Source organism: Phascolarctos cinereus, unplaced genomic scaffold (genome assembly GCF_003287225.1).
Source record: "Phascolarctos cinereus isolate Bilbo 61053 unplaced genomic scaffold, phaCin_HiC Scaffold_9;HRSCAF=440, whole genome shotgun sequence".
In the NCBI taxonomy this organism is placed as follows: Eukaryota; Metazoa; Chordata; class Mammalia; order Diprotodontia; family Phascolarctidae; genus Phascolarctos; species Phascolarctos cinereus.
Window position 1 is genome coordinate 134,538,479 of NW_027556402.1, and position 21,904 is coordinate 134,560,382.

Below are 21,904 nucleotides of genomic sequence, written 5' to 3' on the forward strand. Positions count from 1 at the left end.
GGTTCTCCCACATTGGAGATCTTCAAACAAAGACTGGATGACCATTTGTCTGGCACATTGTAGAGGGGATTCTACCTGGGTAAACTGAACTAAAAGCCAATGAAATCCCTTCCATCTCTGGATACTTTCTAGATTAAGAGCTAAATGACACTCAATTTCTATGGATGTCAGAATTGGGAGAGAGACAGACAGAGACATACACAGAGAGACAGAAACAGAGAGACACACAGAGTCAGAGAGACACACAGAGAAAGAGACATCCAAGACTTTGAAAACTGAATAGAAAGGGCAAGCCTATATTAAACATCAAAAAGATGTGGTGGTAAAGAGAATCAAATGAATAAGGTTAGTGGGCAGGGATGAACAAAGATGTCCACACTCTGGTTCTTTGAAGCAAAGAGGGAAATGCTAAAATTAGGAAGTGAAAATGGACTTTTGTAACTTCTTAGTTTTCCTTGGCTATGTGCAACAGCACTTGGTGCTTAACTTTTAATATGAAACATTCCTTTATGCATTTTTACGTTTTACTGCTAAGCAAATGAACATATATCACATTTCAAGTACCATTAAAAGAATCTACATTTCCCAATTTATCATAAGAGAAGTTATCTATATGAAAAACTGTCTTGTCAGACTATGGAGCTTAGTAAAATTCTTAAAATATATTTGCATGTAAATGCTTAAATGTGTATGTAACTTTTATTTATATCTAAGTACTATAATACTCATCTTAGTATTTTTTTTTTAATTTTGGGCAGAGGTGGCCTATATAAACAAGCTGTCTCAGGTCTGAATTCCTTAAATGGCAAGAAAGCATTTATATTTTCCTGTAAATAACAGGAAGTAACCTATAATGCATTCATGATTAGCTTGTGATGGTACATGAGTATTTGCATGGATCATATATAATTCTCTCTTACATATTGAGATTTTTAATTGACTTAAGAGAATAATCATTTTCTGTCTCAGCATCCCCTCAGTATTTACTGTTATTATATAAAAAACATATATAGCATGTGTGTAAATATACATGTATATACATTTACATTTTTACTCACTGTCTTTCCCTAAAAGCGAGTGACTTAAGTTAACATGTCATTTCTGGCTGTATAAGACATAAAGTATTTGTCCTAGAGATAGAAACAATGCTTATTTTCAAATACTATACTTGTCCCTTGATAACAAGGGACAAGACTAAGCAACCATGTTAAAGACTATCTTTGTCAGTCTATGGTTTATCTAGGTAATAAAGCTATTTTTTTCACTCATTTTGCATCCATTTCTTTAGCATTTCCTATGTTCAAGGCACCGTACAAGCTGTTGCAGAGGAGATAAACATATAAAACAAGATTCTGAGGGTCCAAGAATTGATACTCTAATAGGTGGCCTAAGATAAGTCTTTAAACAAATGCAATAGGTAGCATTTTCTAATTATTACATGAGTGATGCAGATAACAGTATGAGGGGGAAAGGCAAAAGAACCTCCCTATCAAAACAAATTGTAATAGTAGTTCCAAGAAAACATTTAATGTTTTAGAAGGATTTAAGGGAAAGGAGACATCAGCTTCCCTCGGAGAAGATAAGTGAATGTTTTATGGAAAAGGTAGTATTTGAACTGAATTTTCAGGTGTTATTAAGAAAATGGTGGGTGGAGGTGGGGTAGGTATGTTTTAAGTAAAAAGAATGTCACTAATAATTGTATGGAGGTAGAAGGCATAAAGAAAAATGAAAACTTCAGTTTGAGGTATTCCTTATAGGAAAGCAGTGAAACTGGAAATGCATTTAGGGGCTTATGGATTGGTTATGTATGCATGTGCAGTTTAGGAGTCACGCTATTAACTCATTGCAAAACTAAATATAAGTACTATTGAGCTGTCCTATAATAGCCTGTATCATTTTGAATTTTCTTAAGACTCATTGCTACATAATGTGATATGTCTGATAATGGCAGTTTAATAATTTAAAATACTCATTTATCAAAGTTATATTCCTACCACCTTGATCTCACCACATACACCCAGTTCCCATAGTACTCATAATTGTTGATTGGTTGACATTATATTAAAATGTGAACTTAAATAAAATATCAAAAAAATAGATAAATTAATACTTCTAAAATGGTTTAAAGCACTCCTTAGTATGACTATGTTAAAATGCAAAGAAGCATATTTTTTTCTAATTTATATATCTATAAAAGCATGTTCAATATATTTATGAAATTAAAACTATGTGACTTTGTTTTCTTTTTAGGTAAGCCAGTAATGATAGTGACAGAATATATGGAGAATGGCTCTTTAGATACATTTTTAAAGGTAAGATTTGCAATAGTTTTTATTCATCACAACCATGACACCCCCAACACTGATGATTTGTTCATTGTATTTCCATGTAAGACTAATATTTCTTCTTTATCTTTCCAGAAAAATGATGGACAATTTACTGTAATTCAGCTAGTAGGAATGCTGAGGGGAATTGCCTCTGGAATGAAGTACCTTTCTGATATGGGCTATGTACATAGGGATCTTGCAGCCAGAAACATCTTAATCAACAGTAACCTGGTATGCAAAGTGTCTGATTTTGGACTTTCCAGAGTACTAGAAGATGACCCTGAAGCAGCATATACTACACGGGTAAGTTCTAACTATATCAATAATATGAGAAATCAGTCCCAGACCATCATACTAAAGGAAATTATGAATATTTTGTTTTAAATATTTTTATGTTCCTTAGATCATAGAAATAACTTGAACCAAACATCAATACTTCTGCCTTATAACAATAAATGAACTGGTGCCAGCAGATTATTTTGAATTACTTCAATTAATGTCCTATGATATTAAAATTTTATAATTAATCTCACTGAAAAAAAAGTAGTTTCTTTATATAGTTGTCTTTCAAAACACCTCCAGCCATATTCACACTAGCATATTTACCATGAATCATCCCCCATTGCTTTTCCCAGAAAAGAAATTAGGTAGCCCAATTTGATCTGGGTCATAAACTTCCGTTACTATAGAAAAATGCCTATGTTTCTCTCTTACATAATGTGTGTGTGTGTGTGTGTGTGTGTATGTGTGTGTGTATACACATAGTTGTGTGTGTATTTAAAGTTCATGCTCCAGGTGCACTTTTAAAGTCACCTTTCAGTAGCATTCAATTCCCTATTACCAAATTAAAAGCATTTCTTTTAATTTATCAACTATGTAAACCAAATCCCATGACAGAGTAGGTAGACACATTTGGAGAGACTATTTAAGGGATGTTGTAAGCCAACCCTTCTTTATTGAGAAGGAAATGATGGTTTTCTACCACCCTTTTTGTTGTTTCTTTACCTTTAAATTCCCTCTAAATATTTTGAATAGATCATTTCATTCACCTCAATGTTTTTTTTTCATTATATCACTCATGCGTAATAATTTCTAACTATGAAAGCTGAGGAGATTTTAATATAAATCCACACTCTTCTCATTTATCTCAGTTACGAGATTGTTTTAGGCAAAGGCATTTTTGACCGATATGATCTAGCCAATTTATTTAATTCTTCACTGGACCTTAGGTGGTAGATGGAGCCACAGAAGGAATATGTATGGATTTTTCTTAGCAGTTCTATTAGAGTAAGATTTGAGCTAAGAGGAAGACTACATTTTTGTTCTGAATCAAGGTCACAGATTGCTCAAAGTAGAGATTACAGGATTTCCAGTAGGACATATTCCAAGTAGTAACCCAGGATGTCATTCCCCTTTACCACATCCTATGTTGCTATCCCATTTTCCCATCAAATATAGATATGCAGTGGACCTTTATTTGTTAAAAAATTATAACCACTATTTTTATTAACAGTCATTAAGTTTTCCAGGTGTTATTGGTATGAACATACTCAATTTCACCAAGTCATTTATTCTGTGCTCACTTCACAGTACACAGAAATCTTAGCAGATTTGGAATGGATTTCTGAACGTTTAGACCAACAGATTTCAATTAGCAACTAAATTTATTTTGTATTTCTCGTAGTTCTGAATTATTTATTTATTCTTTAAAGACATAATGCATTAAAGCACTTTGGAAAAACTAGAAACACTATTTAAACATGAACTATTAAAATGATCTCAGATTCTTAATTTGAATGAAAGACCAATGGAAATCCGATGATACCTATACAATTATCAAATATCTATTCAGTTTAATTGAGCATATATTTACTAAGCATATCATTTGTAGAGCTCTGTGTTACAGCCACTGAGGGAACTAATACAGATCTCTGTCTGTATTAGACAATATTCTCAAAGGGAATATGATGCACAAATTACATATAAATAAATATAAATGATTGTCTATATAGTGAAGCAGATGTAAGTTAAAGAATCTAAAAGACCTTCCTATACTAGATGTACCATTATGAACAAGTATCTTAAACTCTCTCAATGCCCCAGGCAAAGCTTCAAGAATATGAATTGCAAATGAGTTGCCAATCTCTACTAGTAGGGAATGTTTACACAAAAGGAATCTATAGACTTCTTTCCCCATACCTCCTACTCCCTGTGTGTGTGTGTGTGTGTGTGTGTGTGTGTGTGTGTGTGTAAATCTTAGTTCATAAGGCATAGTCTTAAAATCTTTATCATGAAGTGAAAGTATCAATGTGTAACTATCAATATATCTTTTAGAAATTATATGAAAACAGTTATTTTTGTAAAATAATTATTTCACAAACTTTTTTTTAAAAAAAGTCCTTTGTAAAAGTTTAGCTGGGTTAGGGTTTTATGGTTATTAGTAGCTGCTTAGAAGAAGGAGGAGACAGTGGAGGTCTCTCAGACAATAGCTTTCATGGCTTTATTAGAGCATGGCTCTGACAGTTTTGACTAAATAAAGAACACATTCTTAATCTTCATAGAGCCTGCTCATCTGGAAATGAGTGGGATGCCACTCAATACTTTCTTCATATATGTTATGGCTCTATAGTCATGGTCTATAAATCACTTTTTAGCATATAATGTTAAACTTTTTTTTATTTCCTCAAATGGAAATTCTACCAGCTTATATCAGGGATTTCAGAGATAGAGTGCCTTCTTTACTCTTTGATATGAGTATGGTTGGTCTTTTTCCTAAGCAAATATTTGAAATTCACACGACTTTCTTTATCTCAAAAATAAAAACAAAATAGCTTACAAAAGGCAGCATTTGGTTTCCTAGGTTTGCCCCCCCCACAAAAAAAAAAACTAGGAAAAAATGCTTTCAGCTTGAACTAGTCAAGATTATGAAAATTATTTCCTCTTTGAATTGAGGGAATTTATTTTAAATCTTCCACTGCAGTTATCATACAGAATAAATTTTTTTAATGGAATACTTGGTGAGATTTGTCTCATGCTTTCATTTCCATTTATTTCCTTTGACCTGGTGATATCAAATGTGCTTCCCACACAAAAATGTGCCAGAAATATAAAACCAGAAGAAATAAACCAAGTGTGTGAACATATGCATGAACTTCCCACCCATTCACCGCTCCCACAGTGATATATTTGTTCTCATTTTCTGGCCTTCAGACATATCTTTACCTCCAGTTAAGCTCCTTAAAGGCATGTGAGGGAGCACTCAAACCTCTGGACTTTTTTTTTTATTTTCAATCCTTGTAAAATGAAGGTAGGAAGGGAAGAGAAAGGACTATAAAACATTTACGTTCCCTTTGTTTTTGTCTGAAAGTTATGAAAATATTCTTTACTGACCTGCTTGACTGCCTGCCTTCCCTTATTCATGGTCACCATTCAAAGCAACATAATTAAGATGTGGATCCTATATGTGCTCTGGCATTCAAACAGAATTTAAAACTACAGTACTTTCTGGACAGGCAATTAGTTGTCAGTCTACAAGTGTTCATAGCTAAGATATGCAGGAAGAAACTAAGTGCTGTCAAACAGATTTATTTTACAATTCTACATCTCTTTCCAAAGACTTTTAGGTGAGGAAACTGTATCCCTAGATGCCTCTAAGAAATGAGGATTGTTATTTTATTTGTTTATATAAGTACTTAACTTTCCTAGGGAGGAAAAATCCCAATCAGATGGACTGCACCTGAAGCCATTGCTTTCCGCAAGTTCACTTCTGCCAGTGATGTTTGGAGTTATGGAATCGTGATGTGGGAAGTGGTTTCCTATGGTGAGAGACCATACTGGGAAATGACCAATCAGGATGTGAGTACCAAACCAAATACATGGCCTTTGCTTATCAAAAATATGGATCTTTTGGTGCATTTTACCTTTTAAAAAGTTAAAAAATAAGAATTAGTTTATTTTCTCCCCAACCTTTCTTCCTCTGATAAAATTATTTTAGCTATTTTCCATTAATTATTATTCTACTTATACAGAAAAAGATATTTTAGATAAATAAAATTTATTTTCATCAGATGATTTAATTGTATGGCAGTCATGTTTATCTCTACTTTAGTCAATAATTACATATACATAAAGATGGAAAGGATCTCTAAAACCAAGTAAACAAATTTCCTCATTTAATAGATAAGAAAAACTTGACCTCAAATTAATTTCTCCTAAATGTCATAGTTTATAAGAGCTAGGATTTAAGCCCAGGTCTTTGATTGGAATACTTGTCTCTGCTGCTGGACTATAGTTCAAGCACTTTTAAGGAAGTACCCCAATCTAATTGACACAAAACACGTAGGTTTGACCTACTTTCTCCTCTAGCATTTGTGCAGTCCTTATTTTGATTAAGAGCTCGACTTTGGTACTAACCATATGGCCTTCTGGGAGTCCTTTTCTGAGCCTCAGTTTTCTAATCTGTAAAATTGTGTTGATGGTATTTAAATCACTTACCTCAAAGAAATGTTCTGAAGAAAGCATTTTGTTAATTTCAAATTACTGTATAAATGTGAGTTATTGATGTAGATGGCAAGATGACAGAAAATATCACATGAAGTGATAATACTCTGCTAAAACAGCAAAGCTATACAAATAGCCTTGATGATGCAGAGGTGACCCTGGTTCTGCTCACTTCACTGTGCAGCAGTTCATACATTTCTTCTTGTATTTGTCTCTGAAACCATCCCTTTAATTATTTCTTACAGAGCAAAAATATTTTATTACACTAACATACCATAATTTTTTTGGCCATGTCCCAATTGATAGGCATTCTTTTATTTTCCATTTCTTTCCCACTACACAAAGAGCTGGTATAACTATGTTTGTAAATATTCATGATCCTGTATTCTTATGTGGTAGCTGTGACATACTCTACCAAGCTTTGGATACCTGCTGTGAATGTGCTCCATGAATGTCTGTAGGTCTAAGACAAGCTTGAAGCTCACTTCTAGAGGGTTGGAAATAAGGTAGTGAATTTTTTTCACTCATAGAAACTGACAGAAATTATATGCTAAAACAAAATATCTGTGTAGGTATGTGGAACACACTAATGAATTAATAGAAATTTTGAATGTATTTTGTTTAATCTTTATTAACTACTCTAAAATCTTTTGTAGAAATTCTGAATCTGCTGCATATAGGAGTATACTGAAGCTTAGTCTCATCAGTTATTCCCCTGAATGCCCATTGTTGAGAAAAATGTGTGTCCTATGATATTTCCTTTTCTGCTTAAACCACAGATATTCAGCAGCTCCCTTTTCTATTAATAGTTGATTTTTCAAGCACATATCCACATAACATGAAGGAGGCACTATCTGAGCATTACAGATTCTTTATGCCCTTTATTATGTTTTGCCAGAAGAGGCAGCACTTTCTAAATTGAGTTAGCACTATTGATTTGAATGTCAATACAAAGAACAGGCATAGCTTATAACAAAACTTCATATGTAGCATGGGTATGTTGAACTGGTGCCAGCCTGTCTGCTACTCTTATTGCTGCCCTCCCTTTTTCTTCGCTAACTCAGAGAAACTTCCCTTTTTAAAAAATAAATTATTTAATTAATAAATAAAGTGCTTCAGGCTGACAAATGTAATAGGAGATGGTAGACCAAATGGGATTACAACTCTTGGAGTTTTATGATGAAATCCTCAGTAAAGGTAATGAGCTACATGATGCCTTGATAAATGACCAACCAAACCCCAGAATTCCTTTCTATAGATTATTGGCCTTTCCCCTGTGCAACCCTCCCACTCCATCCATACCCAGACTATAGCTATATCTGTATCTATATCTATATCTATCCATCTATCTATCTATCTATCTATCTATCTATCTATCTATCTATCTATCTGTATGTATATTTGTATATGTATATATATATATATATATATATATCATAAAGACATAAGGCATTCAAATCACCACTTACAGGTAAATCGAAAGATATACCCTATATTTATCTTCCTACTAGAAAGATTTCCCTGTCTTCTCCAAATTCTTAACACATTGCTCTCTTCTACACACTATAATCTAGCTGTACTGTTCTACTTGCTGTTCCTCTCATATGATGCTCCATCTGTCTCTCTTTCTTTTCCCTGGCTGTCTACAATACCTGCAATCTTCTCTCTCCTAAACTTTGGCTCTGATGGTACCCAGTTTCCTTCAAAATTCATCTCAAGTGCCACCTCTTCCAAGAGGCCTTTCCTGATCCTCATGGACAGTTACTTAATAATTATCTTGTATATACCAATTAGTATTTATTGTCTCCCCCATAAAAAAGTAAACTCCTTTTGGGCAGGGACTGCTTTTCTTTTTCTTAGCGTACTGCCTGACATACAGCAAGTACTGAAAAATATGTTGTGCTATGCTTATTTTTTTTTTACTGTTTATAAAGAGAGACATTTTTTTGTTTATAGTGATATTAATAATGATGCCCTCCAGGTAAGAAATTTTTCTGAAAAATTTCAAATGGTGATTTTTTCCATGTGAAGTGTAATATAAATCTTTTCCACTGTACTATCTATTAACTGAGAACAATTGATCTGTCTTCATTCTTCAATGCAATGGGATGGTTATTTCACACTCTTTTAGAAGAAAATCCATGCTATAATCTGGCTCAGTGGGATAAATGATAGCCTAGAAAGATATATTCAAATGCTAGCACTATTTCACCAATTACTCTTGGGAAAAGGGGAAAACCTTATTTAATTGTTTGGATTTCCTTGGGTGAAGCATCAAAGAGATGATTCAGGGATGCCTAATGAAGTACATTAGAAAGAATTGATTTAATAGGACATGAGGGACTTGGAAGACAATTCACTTCACTTCAAAAATGTGTATCTTATTTCTGTTATTACTCAATAGAATTTGACCTTTTAGTGAACAAATAGTGTGTCACTTTTCCTGTGACATTTAAATTAGCAGACACAAATTAGGACCAGCATCAAAGTTGGGTTGGGTGAAGTGTAAATATAACTCAGGATCAAATTCCACATCATAATAAGAAAATCTCTTGAGTAAAACTTTGTCCTTGTACCCTTGCAATCAAATTCGATTCAAACCGTAATGCCATTGAAACTACATTTTAACATTGCTCTAAAGAAAATGTAGGTATTAGTAAATTGACTTTGAATAATTGCAGTTCTTCTTATATAAATATTCAGAATAAGGTTTCTGAACTGTAAGATATCAGGGAATTTTTTCTTTTCTAGAACATTGATTTTATATAGTTTTTAATAATCATATTGCTGTCTCATATGCATGCTTATGTATACAGATTCAAACATGGCAACAAAACAAGAAGGCATTTTAATGGTTTTGCTCATTGACTGTCTAACTGTTCACAACATTTAGCTTCTTTTTTTCTGACCAAAATAACATTTCAAAAATAAAATTAACACAAAAATTTTGTTGACAAATTTTATATTGTTCTTGACAAGAGAAAAAATGATTTCAAAATGTATTTTTGTCACAGTTTCAGAATAATTTATCCAAAGTATCACAGTGCTCACTCTCTAATGGAGTCTCCATGTTCATACCCCTGTGTGCGTGTGTGTGTGAGAGTGTGTACATTTGTCTAATGAAGAAAGAGAAAGAACACAGTGGAAAAAGACATTGATTTTGGAGTCAAGGGGGAAAAAAAGTTTTATTCTTGGCTTGCCTACAAATTAGATTTATAGTGTTTGGTAATTCTTTGCCTTTCTGGGCCTCACATGTATCTATAATGTAAGAGGATTGGACTTGATAACCACCAAGGTAACATCTAATTATAAAACAAATTCTATAAATTATATGAGTATGTGATAGAAAACTAGACTTATATAAACATCCTATAATGTCTTGCCCCCTATTTATAGGTGTGTCCATTATATATAATCACATAATCTATATAGCCACAGTCAACAACAGGGCCATTGCCAGTTACAGTCAATGCAAAGTGCAAAGTGGGTACTAGTCCTGTATTACAGGGATGCCTTTTTCAAATTTCTCCTCAAAGGAGTAGAATTACTTTTACCCAGCCAACATGAAAACCCTACTCTATGTTGTTTCTGTTCAGTCAGCAGTTTGTTTTCTGAGTTTAGCAGAGCCATTTTCCTAAAAAAGGAACTGAATTTTCTTTGTAGCTGACAAATTGGCATAATATCACACTCCGTGAAATTCAGGTAAAACTTTTGGCCTCTATAGGTTACAATAGAGTATTAACAATCAGGGCCCATGGCCATTTCCCCTGGCATGACTAGTAAACCTATTGTAGAAGCATTATCTAACTCACTCTTTCTACTTATTTGGAGATGTCTAGGTCCTGAACTTCTGGCAATTATATAAACACTGAAGAGGACAATAAAATATTCCTCAAATTTATTTTTGAAAGCTCAAACTTTCAAAAGAACATTCTGCATGAGAAAATAACTTATCTCTGTAAGCTTCAGTTTTCTCATCTGTAAAACTGGCATATTCATTCTTGTATTATCTGCCTTATGATAAGGATCAAATGAGATAATGTATGTGGGTTTTGTGACTATGAAAAACTCTTGAAACATAAGACATTATTTTTCCTTATATTTTCATAAGAATTATTTTTATCAATTTAATCTGTCAGTTCTTCAATGATATTTGTAGCATGACCTCATTTTCTCTTTCCTAGTGGTAGTACAATCTAATCACATTTAATATCTATTATTTGTTTTCAATATAATTTTGTCTTTATATAAATATCATTTACTTATCAATACATGTTTATATAAAATGTCTGATCTTTGACCGATTTAAAATTAACTCTCTCATCCCATTATCATTTCCCAGAGTTGATACATTACAACAATTTTCCTTAATCATCCACCCCTGGGGCAGTTTTAGTAATTGATGGTTCATATTTTGGGGTTGGGTGGACAAAGAACAACCCACAGAAGAAGATAAATGAGAAAGGTCAGAAAAGTGACAAGAAACAGTAGAGAACAGTGTACTACAAGCCAAGGTGGGAAATATCAAGAAAAAATTATTCTTGGCACCATTGAATGAATTTTATTTTTTAATATCAAAATTTTAATTATTATTCCTGTGATACCTGTCCTCTGAGGAAAACAATAATTAGTATAAAAACATGACTAGAAAATTTTATTAATTAGGATATAATTTGACAGGAATATTATGACATTGTCCATTGCTATTTATATTTGATACCACTTTAAGATTTAAAAAGTCTTTATCTGATTGAAATCCATATTTTTTATACTACAGAATAAACAAATATATTTTAATAATACATAGTAGCATTTCATATTCTAATTTCTTTAGAATGAATATATATTTTCAAAAATAACACAAAAACAGAAATATGTTTCTTCTTGCACATGTATATATTGAAAATCAAGCATAAAGTATTCCACTTTTAATGTGCTTGGTAGTGTGCAGTCATTCCAGATTGCAGGCAGTACTCTGTGGCTGATTATAAGCAGCCAGACTCTTATATATTGAATGATACATGAGATAGTTATGTTCTTTAGCTTTGACTTATGTGTCATTTAGCACACAACTTTGCTTTGACACAGTATTGTAGATTAATTATTTTACAATAAGTGTGTGTCTGTGCTTAAATGTTCATTACAAAAATACCATTCAGATAACACTTCTGGAAATATTCAAATATTTAGAAAACTAAGACAAATAAAAAAGAAATATGTATGCCTATATATTTCTCAAAAAAATTAAAAATCATCCATTTTAAGTAACAATAATTTTCATTCATCCTTCTTATAATTTAACTACATAGTTCATGTTTAGTTTTCTTGATTTTTTTAAATAGACATAATTTGTTCATTTTTATTATATTGCCAACCTTCATGAGCTTCCCCTATATTATTTTGGCAAGGAATAAAAAAAGATAAGGAACGCAGTGGAAAATCTTTCCCAGCAGAAATCTTAAATTTCTGGGATTAAAAAAAAATCTTCTTGGTCTTACTCAGGTAATCAAAGCTGTTGAAGAAGGATACCGTCTGCCAAGTCCCATGGACTGTCCTGCTGCTCTGTACCAGTTAATGCTGGATTGCTGGCAGAAAGACCGAAACAGCAGACCCAAGTTTGATGAAATTGTCAGCATGTTGGACAAGCTCATTCGTAACCCAAGCAGCTTGAAGACACTGGTTAATGCATCAAGCAGGTACAACAATAGCCCAAGAAATTTTCTTGAATACAGCAAATATTGACCAATTTCATACTCATTTTTTCCTCATCATGTACTACAAAAGCAAGAGCAAATTATTAGATTTCCAAATACAAATAAGTTCAGAGAAGAATAGGATAATTGCATATTGAACTATAAATCTGTCTACATCTGTACATATGTAAGTGTATATCTATGTATATGTATGTGTACATATAATTATATTAATGTGGTAGTACTAACATTCCCCTGCTATACTTGTCCCTTGCTGAAATTTCTTCCACTCTTTTTTTGTGTATTTTTAGATTTTTCATAGATACTCTTTTCTTATTTTCTTTTTCATCGTTATTGCTACTCTATTCTACTTCCTCCCATCTCACCTTTCCCCAAAACACTTGTGACAAAAAGGTAAACTGAGAAAAAACAAATTGGGTTGTACTGGTTGTTTCTGAAAAGAAATGTCTTATTCTGTACCTATCATCTAGTCTCCAAGAGGTGAGAGGCTTCATTTTATCATCAGTCTTCTGGAGTCATAATCAGTTATTGTACTGGTTCAAGTTCTTAAGCCTTTTTTGATAATATTGTGGCCATAGTAGAAAGAGCTCCCCTGGTTCTGCTCACTTCATTCTTCAAAAATATATGAATAAGCTATGTATAAAATAAAGAAGAAATAATTAAAAAGAGAGAAGGCAAGGAAAGTAAGAGTTAGCTTATTCTTTAAAAAAATTATACTAATTCTCTATGTATATTAGAGTTCAACTCTTACACAGAGAAATTTGGTTCAAATATTTGCCCCATTAAATGTTTTGCTTCTAATTCTAACTATATTGCCTTTGTTTGGGAAAAAAAATTAAATTTCATATAATTAAAATTGTCCATTTTTATTTCTTGTGGTATTTTCTCTCCCTATATTTGTCAAGAACCTTTTGCCATCTATAGTTGTAAGATATTCTATTCTCTTCAATGGTTTTTAATACCTTTAATATGTATACAAATCATATTTGTTTTTGTTTTCTATAAATTGTTTTCTCTGCATTATGTAGTTTGTCTATAATGGGACCACAGGTTTATAGCTGGAAGCAACTTTATAGGAGCCATCTAGACAGAAATACAAATGTGAGGTCTGGAGATGCTCAGTGATTTGCCCAAGGAAAAATAGTTCAAAAATGACAGAGCTGTGATGCAAATCAAAGGCCATTTGTTGAAAATCCAATTCTCTTTCCAAAGTAATTCTCAAAATAATATCTATACTTTATCAATTATAAGATCATTCAGTTCAATAATGTTTAAATTTTCATTTCTGATTTAGAAAAAAATAATATGACTTTCTTGAAACTGTAAATATTTATTGAGTTTGTAATACTTATAGTTGCCCTTCATATAACACTTTTAAGATTTTGAAAGTGCCTTAATCTAATTTAATCTTAAAAACAACCTTGACAAGTAAATATTATTATCCCTACTTTGCAAATGAACAAACTAAGGCAAAGAGAGGTTAACATAGTGACACAGTTAAATCCACTGAGAAAAGCTTCAAACTCAGGTGTTTCTAAATACAAGTTTTACACTGAACCATGTAGCTACTTTTTTATGTATTTATGTTAAAAAAAATTTGAATCAATTACTTAGTGGAAAACTTGTGATATACAGGAAAGTTGTTTTTCAGTTGTATCCAACTATTTATGACCCCTTTTGGGGTTTTCTTGGCAAAAATATTGAAGTGGCTTGCCATTTCTTTCTCCAGCTCACTTTATAGATGATGAAACTTAGGCAAACAAGGTTAATTCATTTGCCCAGGTTCACAGAGATAGTAACTGTCTGTGGCCAGATTTGAACTCAGAAATATAAGTCTTTCTGACTTCAGGACTGGCACTTTATCTACTATGTCACCTTGCTGCCCATTGCAAATCTACCTAAGCAATTAAATGTTTCATCTCCCTTATGTCAAAGAGTGATTATTTTAAATTATTTTCCTATTAACCTCCACACAGAGAATGTTTTATATGCACTCAGAAAAATTCTTATTGCCTACTAAATTTTACATGTAAAATTGGCAACCATTCCATGACTTTCCATGAAATTCATGTCATACAATTCAAAGGACTCAAAACCATGACAGATGAGCAATCATGGAAAGTGTACCAAAAAGAGAACAATTATGGCATAATTGCTCACTTTTCATGTCCTTTTTTTTTTGCTATAGTCTGGGCCTGACTGAGGCTGATTCCCTATTATCTTAAATCTAATATTGGAATAAAATAATACTCTAATCAGGCACTTATTGTTGTTAAGTTGTTTCAGTGATGTCCAACTCTTCATGGCCCCAGTTGGGGCTTTCGTGGCAAAATGCTATTTCCTTCTCAAGCCTATTTTACAAATGAGGAAACATACAAATAGGTCTAAGTGACTTGCCTAAGGTTACTGAAAGGGTAAATGTCTTAAGCCAGATTTGAATTTGTGTCTTTCTGACTCTAGATCTGGCACTCTATCCACTGTACCACCTAACTACCCTGTCAGCAGGTACTTAACAGTCAACAAATTGAGTTTTACTTGCATAGAAAATATACTCAACAAGGATATGATATTTAACTCAGGTAGATATAGCCCTTCTTCCATATGAGCCATCTGTCTGATCAGCTGGGTAGGTTGTGGTGATTTACTCAACCTTTGGGCATCTGCTAAATCTGAAGGTCAGGTTGACTCCACTTTGGTGGGCCTTTTTATGTAATCAAGTTAATAGCAAACCATGTCAAACATGTAAGGTCCACAGAACAATGCATCATCAGTAAGGGTGAAACTGGTTCAGCTCCCTGGGGCAATCAAATCTTGGAAATAACTTCCTTGCCTTTTATAAAAAGAAAAGCCTAACCAGTATAGAAGGGGGAGTAAATTCTGGTTGACATTGTCCCTATCACAGGCATGTTGGGGCTTTGTACAATTTCCTTTACTTATGAAATTTTCATTTGCTTTTACTTAAGTCATGTCTTAAAAATAGCTTATGTGACTATATTATCTTCTTCTTTCCTGCTATGTTCCCTACTTCCCTCCTGTGGAATCTTCCTTATATTGCCAGAAAGGAAGCAGCATCAACAGCCCAGAGCTGCATTGACAGCACATTAATATGAGTTCAGGAACATCATAGAATGGGCAAATTAGGTTAAATAAATGTTTTGTATATTATGTGAAATTTGTTTACTAGGAAAAAGCCATTTTACAAAGTAGGAATGAATCTTCCATGTACCATTAACTCTCTAAAGAAGCAATTGGAGAGTGAATCTTATTAGCAATTAGTTTTAATGTCATTTCCCACAAATTAGCAATTGAAAAGGTCTGAGGTGATGTCAAATATGAAAGACTTCTATACTTTCTTATCTTGGGTAGTTTTGATTTGTTGGCATCAGTTAGTCACACCTGGACATATAAATAATAGCACAGAAAAGAAAATTAACAACAAATGATTTCTTACTATTATGGTTGTTAAGGATTTATTTACATCATATTGTATTATGGCTCCATTTGATTGCAAATAGTTCCATTTCCAAATTGACTTCAGCTTTATTCATTAGAGCAGTTCATTATTCAAATGTCATTTTCCTCTCTGTGATCATCAACATTCCAGTGTGGCTTGATATCATACTAGCATGACAGTTTGCTTTGATCTTTGCCCAGGGGTTTGAAGTTGTTTTTTGGTTCATAAGTTCTACACCCAGGGCAATTCAGTCTACATAACATCATTCTATAAAATCACATTAAAATAATGGGTAATTCTAAGAATTCTGAAGTAATCAGCACATGCTTGCTATATCTATGCAGTTTTTGTTTATTTGTTTGTTATAGTAAAGACCAGAAACAACTGATCACATAGGACAACAGTCCCCATTTATCTGTTCTTGAAATGAACAATTCCAACAAGATATTACTAATGTATTTGAAAGATCTGTTATTTAATTGTGGGTTCTCTCTACTGACCAAAGATCACAACTTATCTGTAATTTAATAGATAAATCCTAGATTTTTACTTAAGGTGCTGAAAAGTCACATAAATAGCCCAAGGTAACAAAACATATAAGTCAGAGATAGGACTTGAAACCAAAATTTCCTTATTCTAAAGCTTGCCTGAAGATTATCTAAATGTGTAATATTTGTGAATTCATATAATTCTCATTTATGTATCACATTTATATGCTGGGTTGCCGGTAATTACCTTGGATTAAATTCATGTCTATTGTGATTAACCCTAAAACATTTTGTATAATTTTTTTAAAGGGGGAGGGAGAAAATATTTTACATGCAAACAAAAAAAATATTATAAATGTAAAAACTTCTTGATATGGCTGAAAATACTGATATACTTTCATTACAAAACAAGTCATTCATAATTTTTTATGTATTTTAGAGTATCAAACTTGTTGGCAGAACATGGTCCACTAGGAACTGGGGCCTACAGATCAGTGGGCGAATGGCTGGAAGCGATCAAAATGGGACGGTATACAGAGATTTTCATGGAAAATGGATACAGTTCAATGGATGCTGTGGCTCAGGTGACCTTGGAGTGAGTAATTTTTTTCTGATAATTTTCACATTACTTGTGGGGAAAATCAAATTATTTGAAAATCAGTATGGACAGGGCCAAGGGAAATCAGATAATCTCTGTCCATTCTCAACAGCTTCCAAAGAAGCATCATCTTTTTTTTTTTAAATTCTTTTAGTCTGTGTCGTTGTTAACCAATAAATGCATGGTAGAAGTCAACTTGAAGTCAATGTCACTTATCTCCAATACATTTGCTTCTTTATCTTAAGCAAATAGCATTTGGGTTTGAATAAATGGAAGACTAGTTCTCTAAGTATAATGCTGCTTTGTGTTGTGAAAAAAAAGTTTTTTTTTCTTGACACAGTTTTTATATTACTATATAAAATAAATGTTAAATGAATGTAAATAAAAAAATAATGCAAGCACAATTGGTATGGCTAGTCCTATGAAGTGACAGAAAATAAGGAACTACACGTTGTCATGTTGACTCTGTTTAATGATGCCCAGGTAACACCAAACTTAATAAAAGCTGATGTTTTCTCATTGGATTGATAGGTGGTGTGCATTTGCATTTTAAGAGTGCAAGAATTCATCAGATGCTACCATTACTTAGCTCTTTGGTGCAAGCTCTGTAAAACCAATTGTGTCTGTCTTTTTGCACGTAAAAGATTTAATTGATCAAATCCTAAGAAATAAAAATCACTACAATTAACTGGTGAATTCCCTAATGTTGTCTCTTTGAATTTTTAATTATCTTTTCTATATGTACAATTAATTTAACTTTCTCTTTGTTATTTATAAAAATTGGCCATTATTAGGGTGGTAGAGTAGAAGGTTTTTTTTAAGTTAAATTATGAAAGTTATGAAAATTGATGGAAACTTGTTGTAAAGCACTTATTTTGAAGAGATAGTTCTATTCATAAATTTCCCTGTTAAAATAACATTAGTGAAAAGGGGTTAAAATGCAAATTAGCAATTATTTTTTAAACTTGTGGTGGTTACCTGGGATAATGTGAGGTAGATTAAGTTACTTGCCAAGGCTTACATAGCCAGTATGTATCAGATTTAGAATCTGAATCTAGGTCTTCCTTGCTCTGAGGCATTGCTTGGAAGACAGATTTGCCCAAGAGCATTAAAATCACACACACACACACACACACACACAAACACGCACACACACACACACACACACACATACACACACACCCATATATATGAAAGAGAGAGATTAAAGAAGGGTGCTAAAATTATTCCAAGCTCTATATATGCCTCATATTCCATCTTCCATTCACTTTCCCACTAAGCATTTTCTAACCAACATCACAATCTTAATATTATTGCACTCCTAACAGTGGCCAAGATCATGTGATTTCTATAGCTTCAGCATTTCACATATTCAGAATCCATTATTAAATGGGCCTGAAACCTCAGTTTGTCCTTTTCCCAAATTCCCTGTCCCCACAATATACAAACAATAGCTACCTAATCTCATATAGAATATATACTCTCTTGGTCCTGACTCTACAGGATTTATGTCAGTGCTACTTTGCAAATAGTGGACTGAAAGAATTACTGATTATTTAAAGATATTTATATATGATTATTTAATTTTTCACTAAAATGTCATTTTAATTTATTAAGTTCATTATTTGTCATTTTATATTAAAATGATATTGTAGGTATTTCTTCTACCCATTGTCAGATTACTTGTAAATGTATAATAAACATATTTGCGTTAAATGATGTCTCCTTCTGTCATTAAAACTGCTATGTATTTAAATCTTTTAAAATTCATGTCCTGTCTACTACTCCTCTCATTATTGAACTCACATTAAATAATCTTGCAACAGTTTCGAATTTCTTCTTTTCTTCCTGCGAGGACCATTTCCTTTTATAAACAAAAGCTTTATTTGAATCTTTGTTATTTTCCATAGTCATATTCTTATTTTATTTCTGCACCTATTTTTATTGCTTTTTTCTTTAACTGGTGATTTCCTTTCTTTATTCTGGGTCTATATATTTTTTTCTTTTGTATTTAATTCCCGTTTTACCACTGACTCGCACCTTGGTTCCCTGCCTGATTAACTACTCTTGACTTACTATAGGGCTTTCATACTTCTGCATTCTTGATATATCATCTCTACCCACTTACTCTCCTGTCTTTTTATGTCCTTGATGCTTAGGTGGAAGAGTAAGATAAAAATGAAGCTCTTCAGAGAACTTCTCAAAGACCTTGCTAATTATAGTCTTTGTCAGTCTCAACAGTAGTCAGACTTAGAGGGTCCATAGATAGTAAGGGACTTGGGCAGCCGCTGTCCACAACCTTGACGTGATACCCACGCCTGACTGTAAAGAAATAGCTGTTGTGTGAAAACATTTATCTTAAACTCAGATCCCTTTATTTACTGTCCCTTTTCCAAATATTCTTTACTAATTTCCAGACTATTTTCATTGCAATAGAATGCTAAATAACTCATAGAAAGAGATGAACAGGTTAAGCATATAGTCAAGATTAGAGGTGGGGAAATAGACTTATCCATTCATTTTGCTGGTTCTTGTTTAAAAAAAAAAGACTGAGATATTCTAAAACTCCCAGCTGTTGAAAAAATGAACTGGGAGACAAGCAAAAGGAACAAATAAGCTTTTAGAAATCAGGTATTGATTCTGTGCAATCATTATTCATCATATTTAAATTTTAATTTTTATGGTGCCTATCATCAACGCAAAGAATGGGCTACACAAAATTAACAAACAAAATATTGTGTACTGAAACACTGCCAGGCCAAGGAGGAGAACAAACTAGAATTTGAAAGAGCACTTTTACAACAGCCCTGGATCAGATAATTACACTCCAAATCAAATCCCAGCAAGCTAAAGAGCCCTGGATGCCAAAAGCTAATCAAAGGAAATAGGTATTGCCTTGTCCTATCAAACCCAGTTTTAGAGGGAGACATGGAACACACCACTGTTTATAACATCACTGGGTAATAGGATTAAGAGCTGAAAGAAATCTTAGAAATCATCTATCTCAATACCCTCATTTTACAGGTGAGGAAAGGGAGTGTGGGGAGCAGAGCTTAGAGCAGCAAGCTTCCCTACTTACATCTTGGAACGTAGATAGTTGTAAATAGACTAAAGAAAGGTTTTGTGTCTCACTCATTCTACTGTGCTCAGGAAACATTACTATTTGTGCATCTCAGAACCTAAATGTTGATATTTGATGATATCGAGTACCCATATGACTAATAACCACGGCAATGACAAAAACATGTACTCTGTTCTACAATACAGAATTGCAATGCTATAGTGTCTACAGGAGGACTTTGTGTTCTAGGTGAGTTGTGAATGGAATCCAAAGATGTAAGTTAAGGAAAGAATAGCAGCTTGCTTTCTGAATTGCCTATCAGACCTACACAGTCACCTTTTGATTATTTATATAATGGAGCCAGTGTCAATATAGAATAAAATAAATCATGGACAATGACAGTATAGGCAAAGAAAATAAAAGTGATGACGTGTTACATTTATTTTTTAAGGTTATGTATTTTATATTGTTAAACTGTACATGCTTTTATATAATGAAGTCAAATATTTGATATGAATCATTTCAGCTCTTTTACAGCAGAGAGAGAAGCATCATAATTAACATTATGATAACATATCTACATATGCATAATATTCTGCACATTATAAGTGTGGGTATAAACCTCTAGGAACTTCTCATCTAAATCAGCAAAAAGGTGGGGTAAGTGTTCCCCATCCACTAGTTCTGACTCCTAGTAAAAATAGATTTATCCCACAATCTCAATACATAGTTTAAATCAGCCTGAAAATTTTACATAGTCCAATTTAAAGTTGTAACTATGGTGAAAGACTACAGAGACATACTGAGTTTTAATGTATATGTATTTAATAATTCTCCTCCCTTCTTTTATCCAGCCACTGGTGGTGGGTCTAGTGAGAAGTGATAAACCTCAGAGCTGTGTAAAACAGAAGGGAGAAATGCAAGGGCTATGGATAATCCACAAACCAGATAAGTCAGTTCTGAGTAATTGAGTTGGTTGAAACATGAATTTAACATTTTTTGTTCTGTTTTTCCCACTCTGCGTGTTTAAAGATTTAAAAATCAAACAGCTCTGACTGGTATGAACTAAAGAAATATCGTAGAAAATCATATTAGATGGTTTCTGGACTTTAATCACACCCAGTGGCAACTCATCACATTCATAGTTCTTCCCAAACTTATCATATATTGTCAGTTGAGCTTGAATTGTACATTATGTAATAATGGTATTCTCATGTATGAACCTATAAGTCTCTATTAAAGTATAATTCTTGTATTCATTAGAATTGGCCTTGAGTATTACTTAAGATTACATGGGGTGCATAGTAGAAATTAAAATAACTTGATGATTATGGATGAACCAAAACATGACGTATTTATGATTCTCTCTAGCTATGTGTTACCTGGTGCTATCTAGTACAATAAGGCCAATAAAAGGGCACATCTGGGCTCCTAATGCAAAAGCATTTACTGAAAATCTTTCCAAGTGACGTCTATGCCAGTGATTTAGCCATAAAAAGCATACATATGTATTTTAAATTTCACTCTTTTATTACTATTGATTTACTCAGTTGAGGTATAATTTAGGAAGAAAATTATGAAATCATAAAATGAAAAAAGTAAAAGAAATAGCACCAGGTATAAAAGTAAAATTAATTAAAAGCTAACTATTTTATGGCACTCTCTTATTACCCAAATACATAGGGAATATATTTAAGGGCACACCTACCATTAAAGTTGTTTCAAGTTTCTAGTATATAGTCATGAGAAGACATTAATAGTG

The 21,904-nt window shown here is 32.8% G+C and overlaps 1 protein-coding gene across 9 annotated transcripts in view; it reads left to right on the forward strand.

Annotated features, from left to right (window-relative positions):
• Window positions 1-21,904, forward strand: part of EPHA5 (EPH receptor A5) — a 493,180-nt gene that overhangs the window by 462,581 nt on the left and 8,695 nt on the right. For 8 of the 9 annotated variants that reach the window (XM_020999825.2, XM_078148799.1, XM_020999824.2 and 5 more), the window contains 5 exons: window positions 2,251-2,312; window positions 2,421-2,630; window positions 6,033-6,182; window positions 12,330-12,523; window positions 16,923-17,078. In XM_020999825.2, coding sequence (XP_020855484.1) covers window positions 2,251-2,312; window positions 2,421-2,630; window positions 6,033-6,182; window positions 12,330-12,523; window positions 16,923-17,078 — 772 coding nt within the window. Of the gene's footprint in view, window positions 1-2,250; window positions 2,313-2,420; window positions 2,631-6,032; window positions 6,183-12,329; window positions 12,524-16,922; window positions 18,909-21,904 lie in introns of those variants that run through there. The other variant, XM_078148798.1, reaches the window with a different exon arrangement.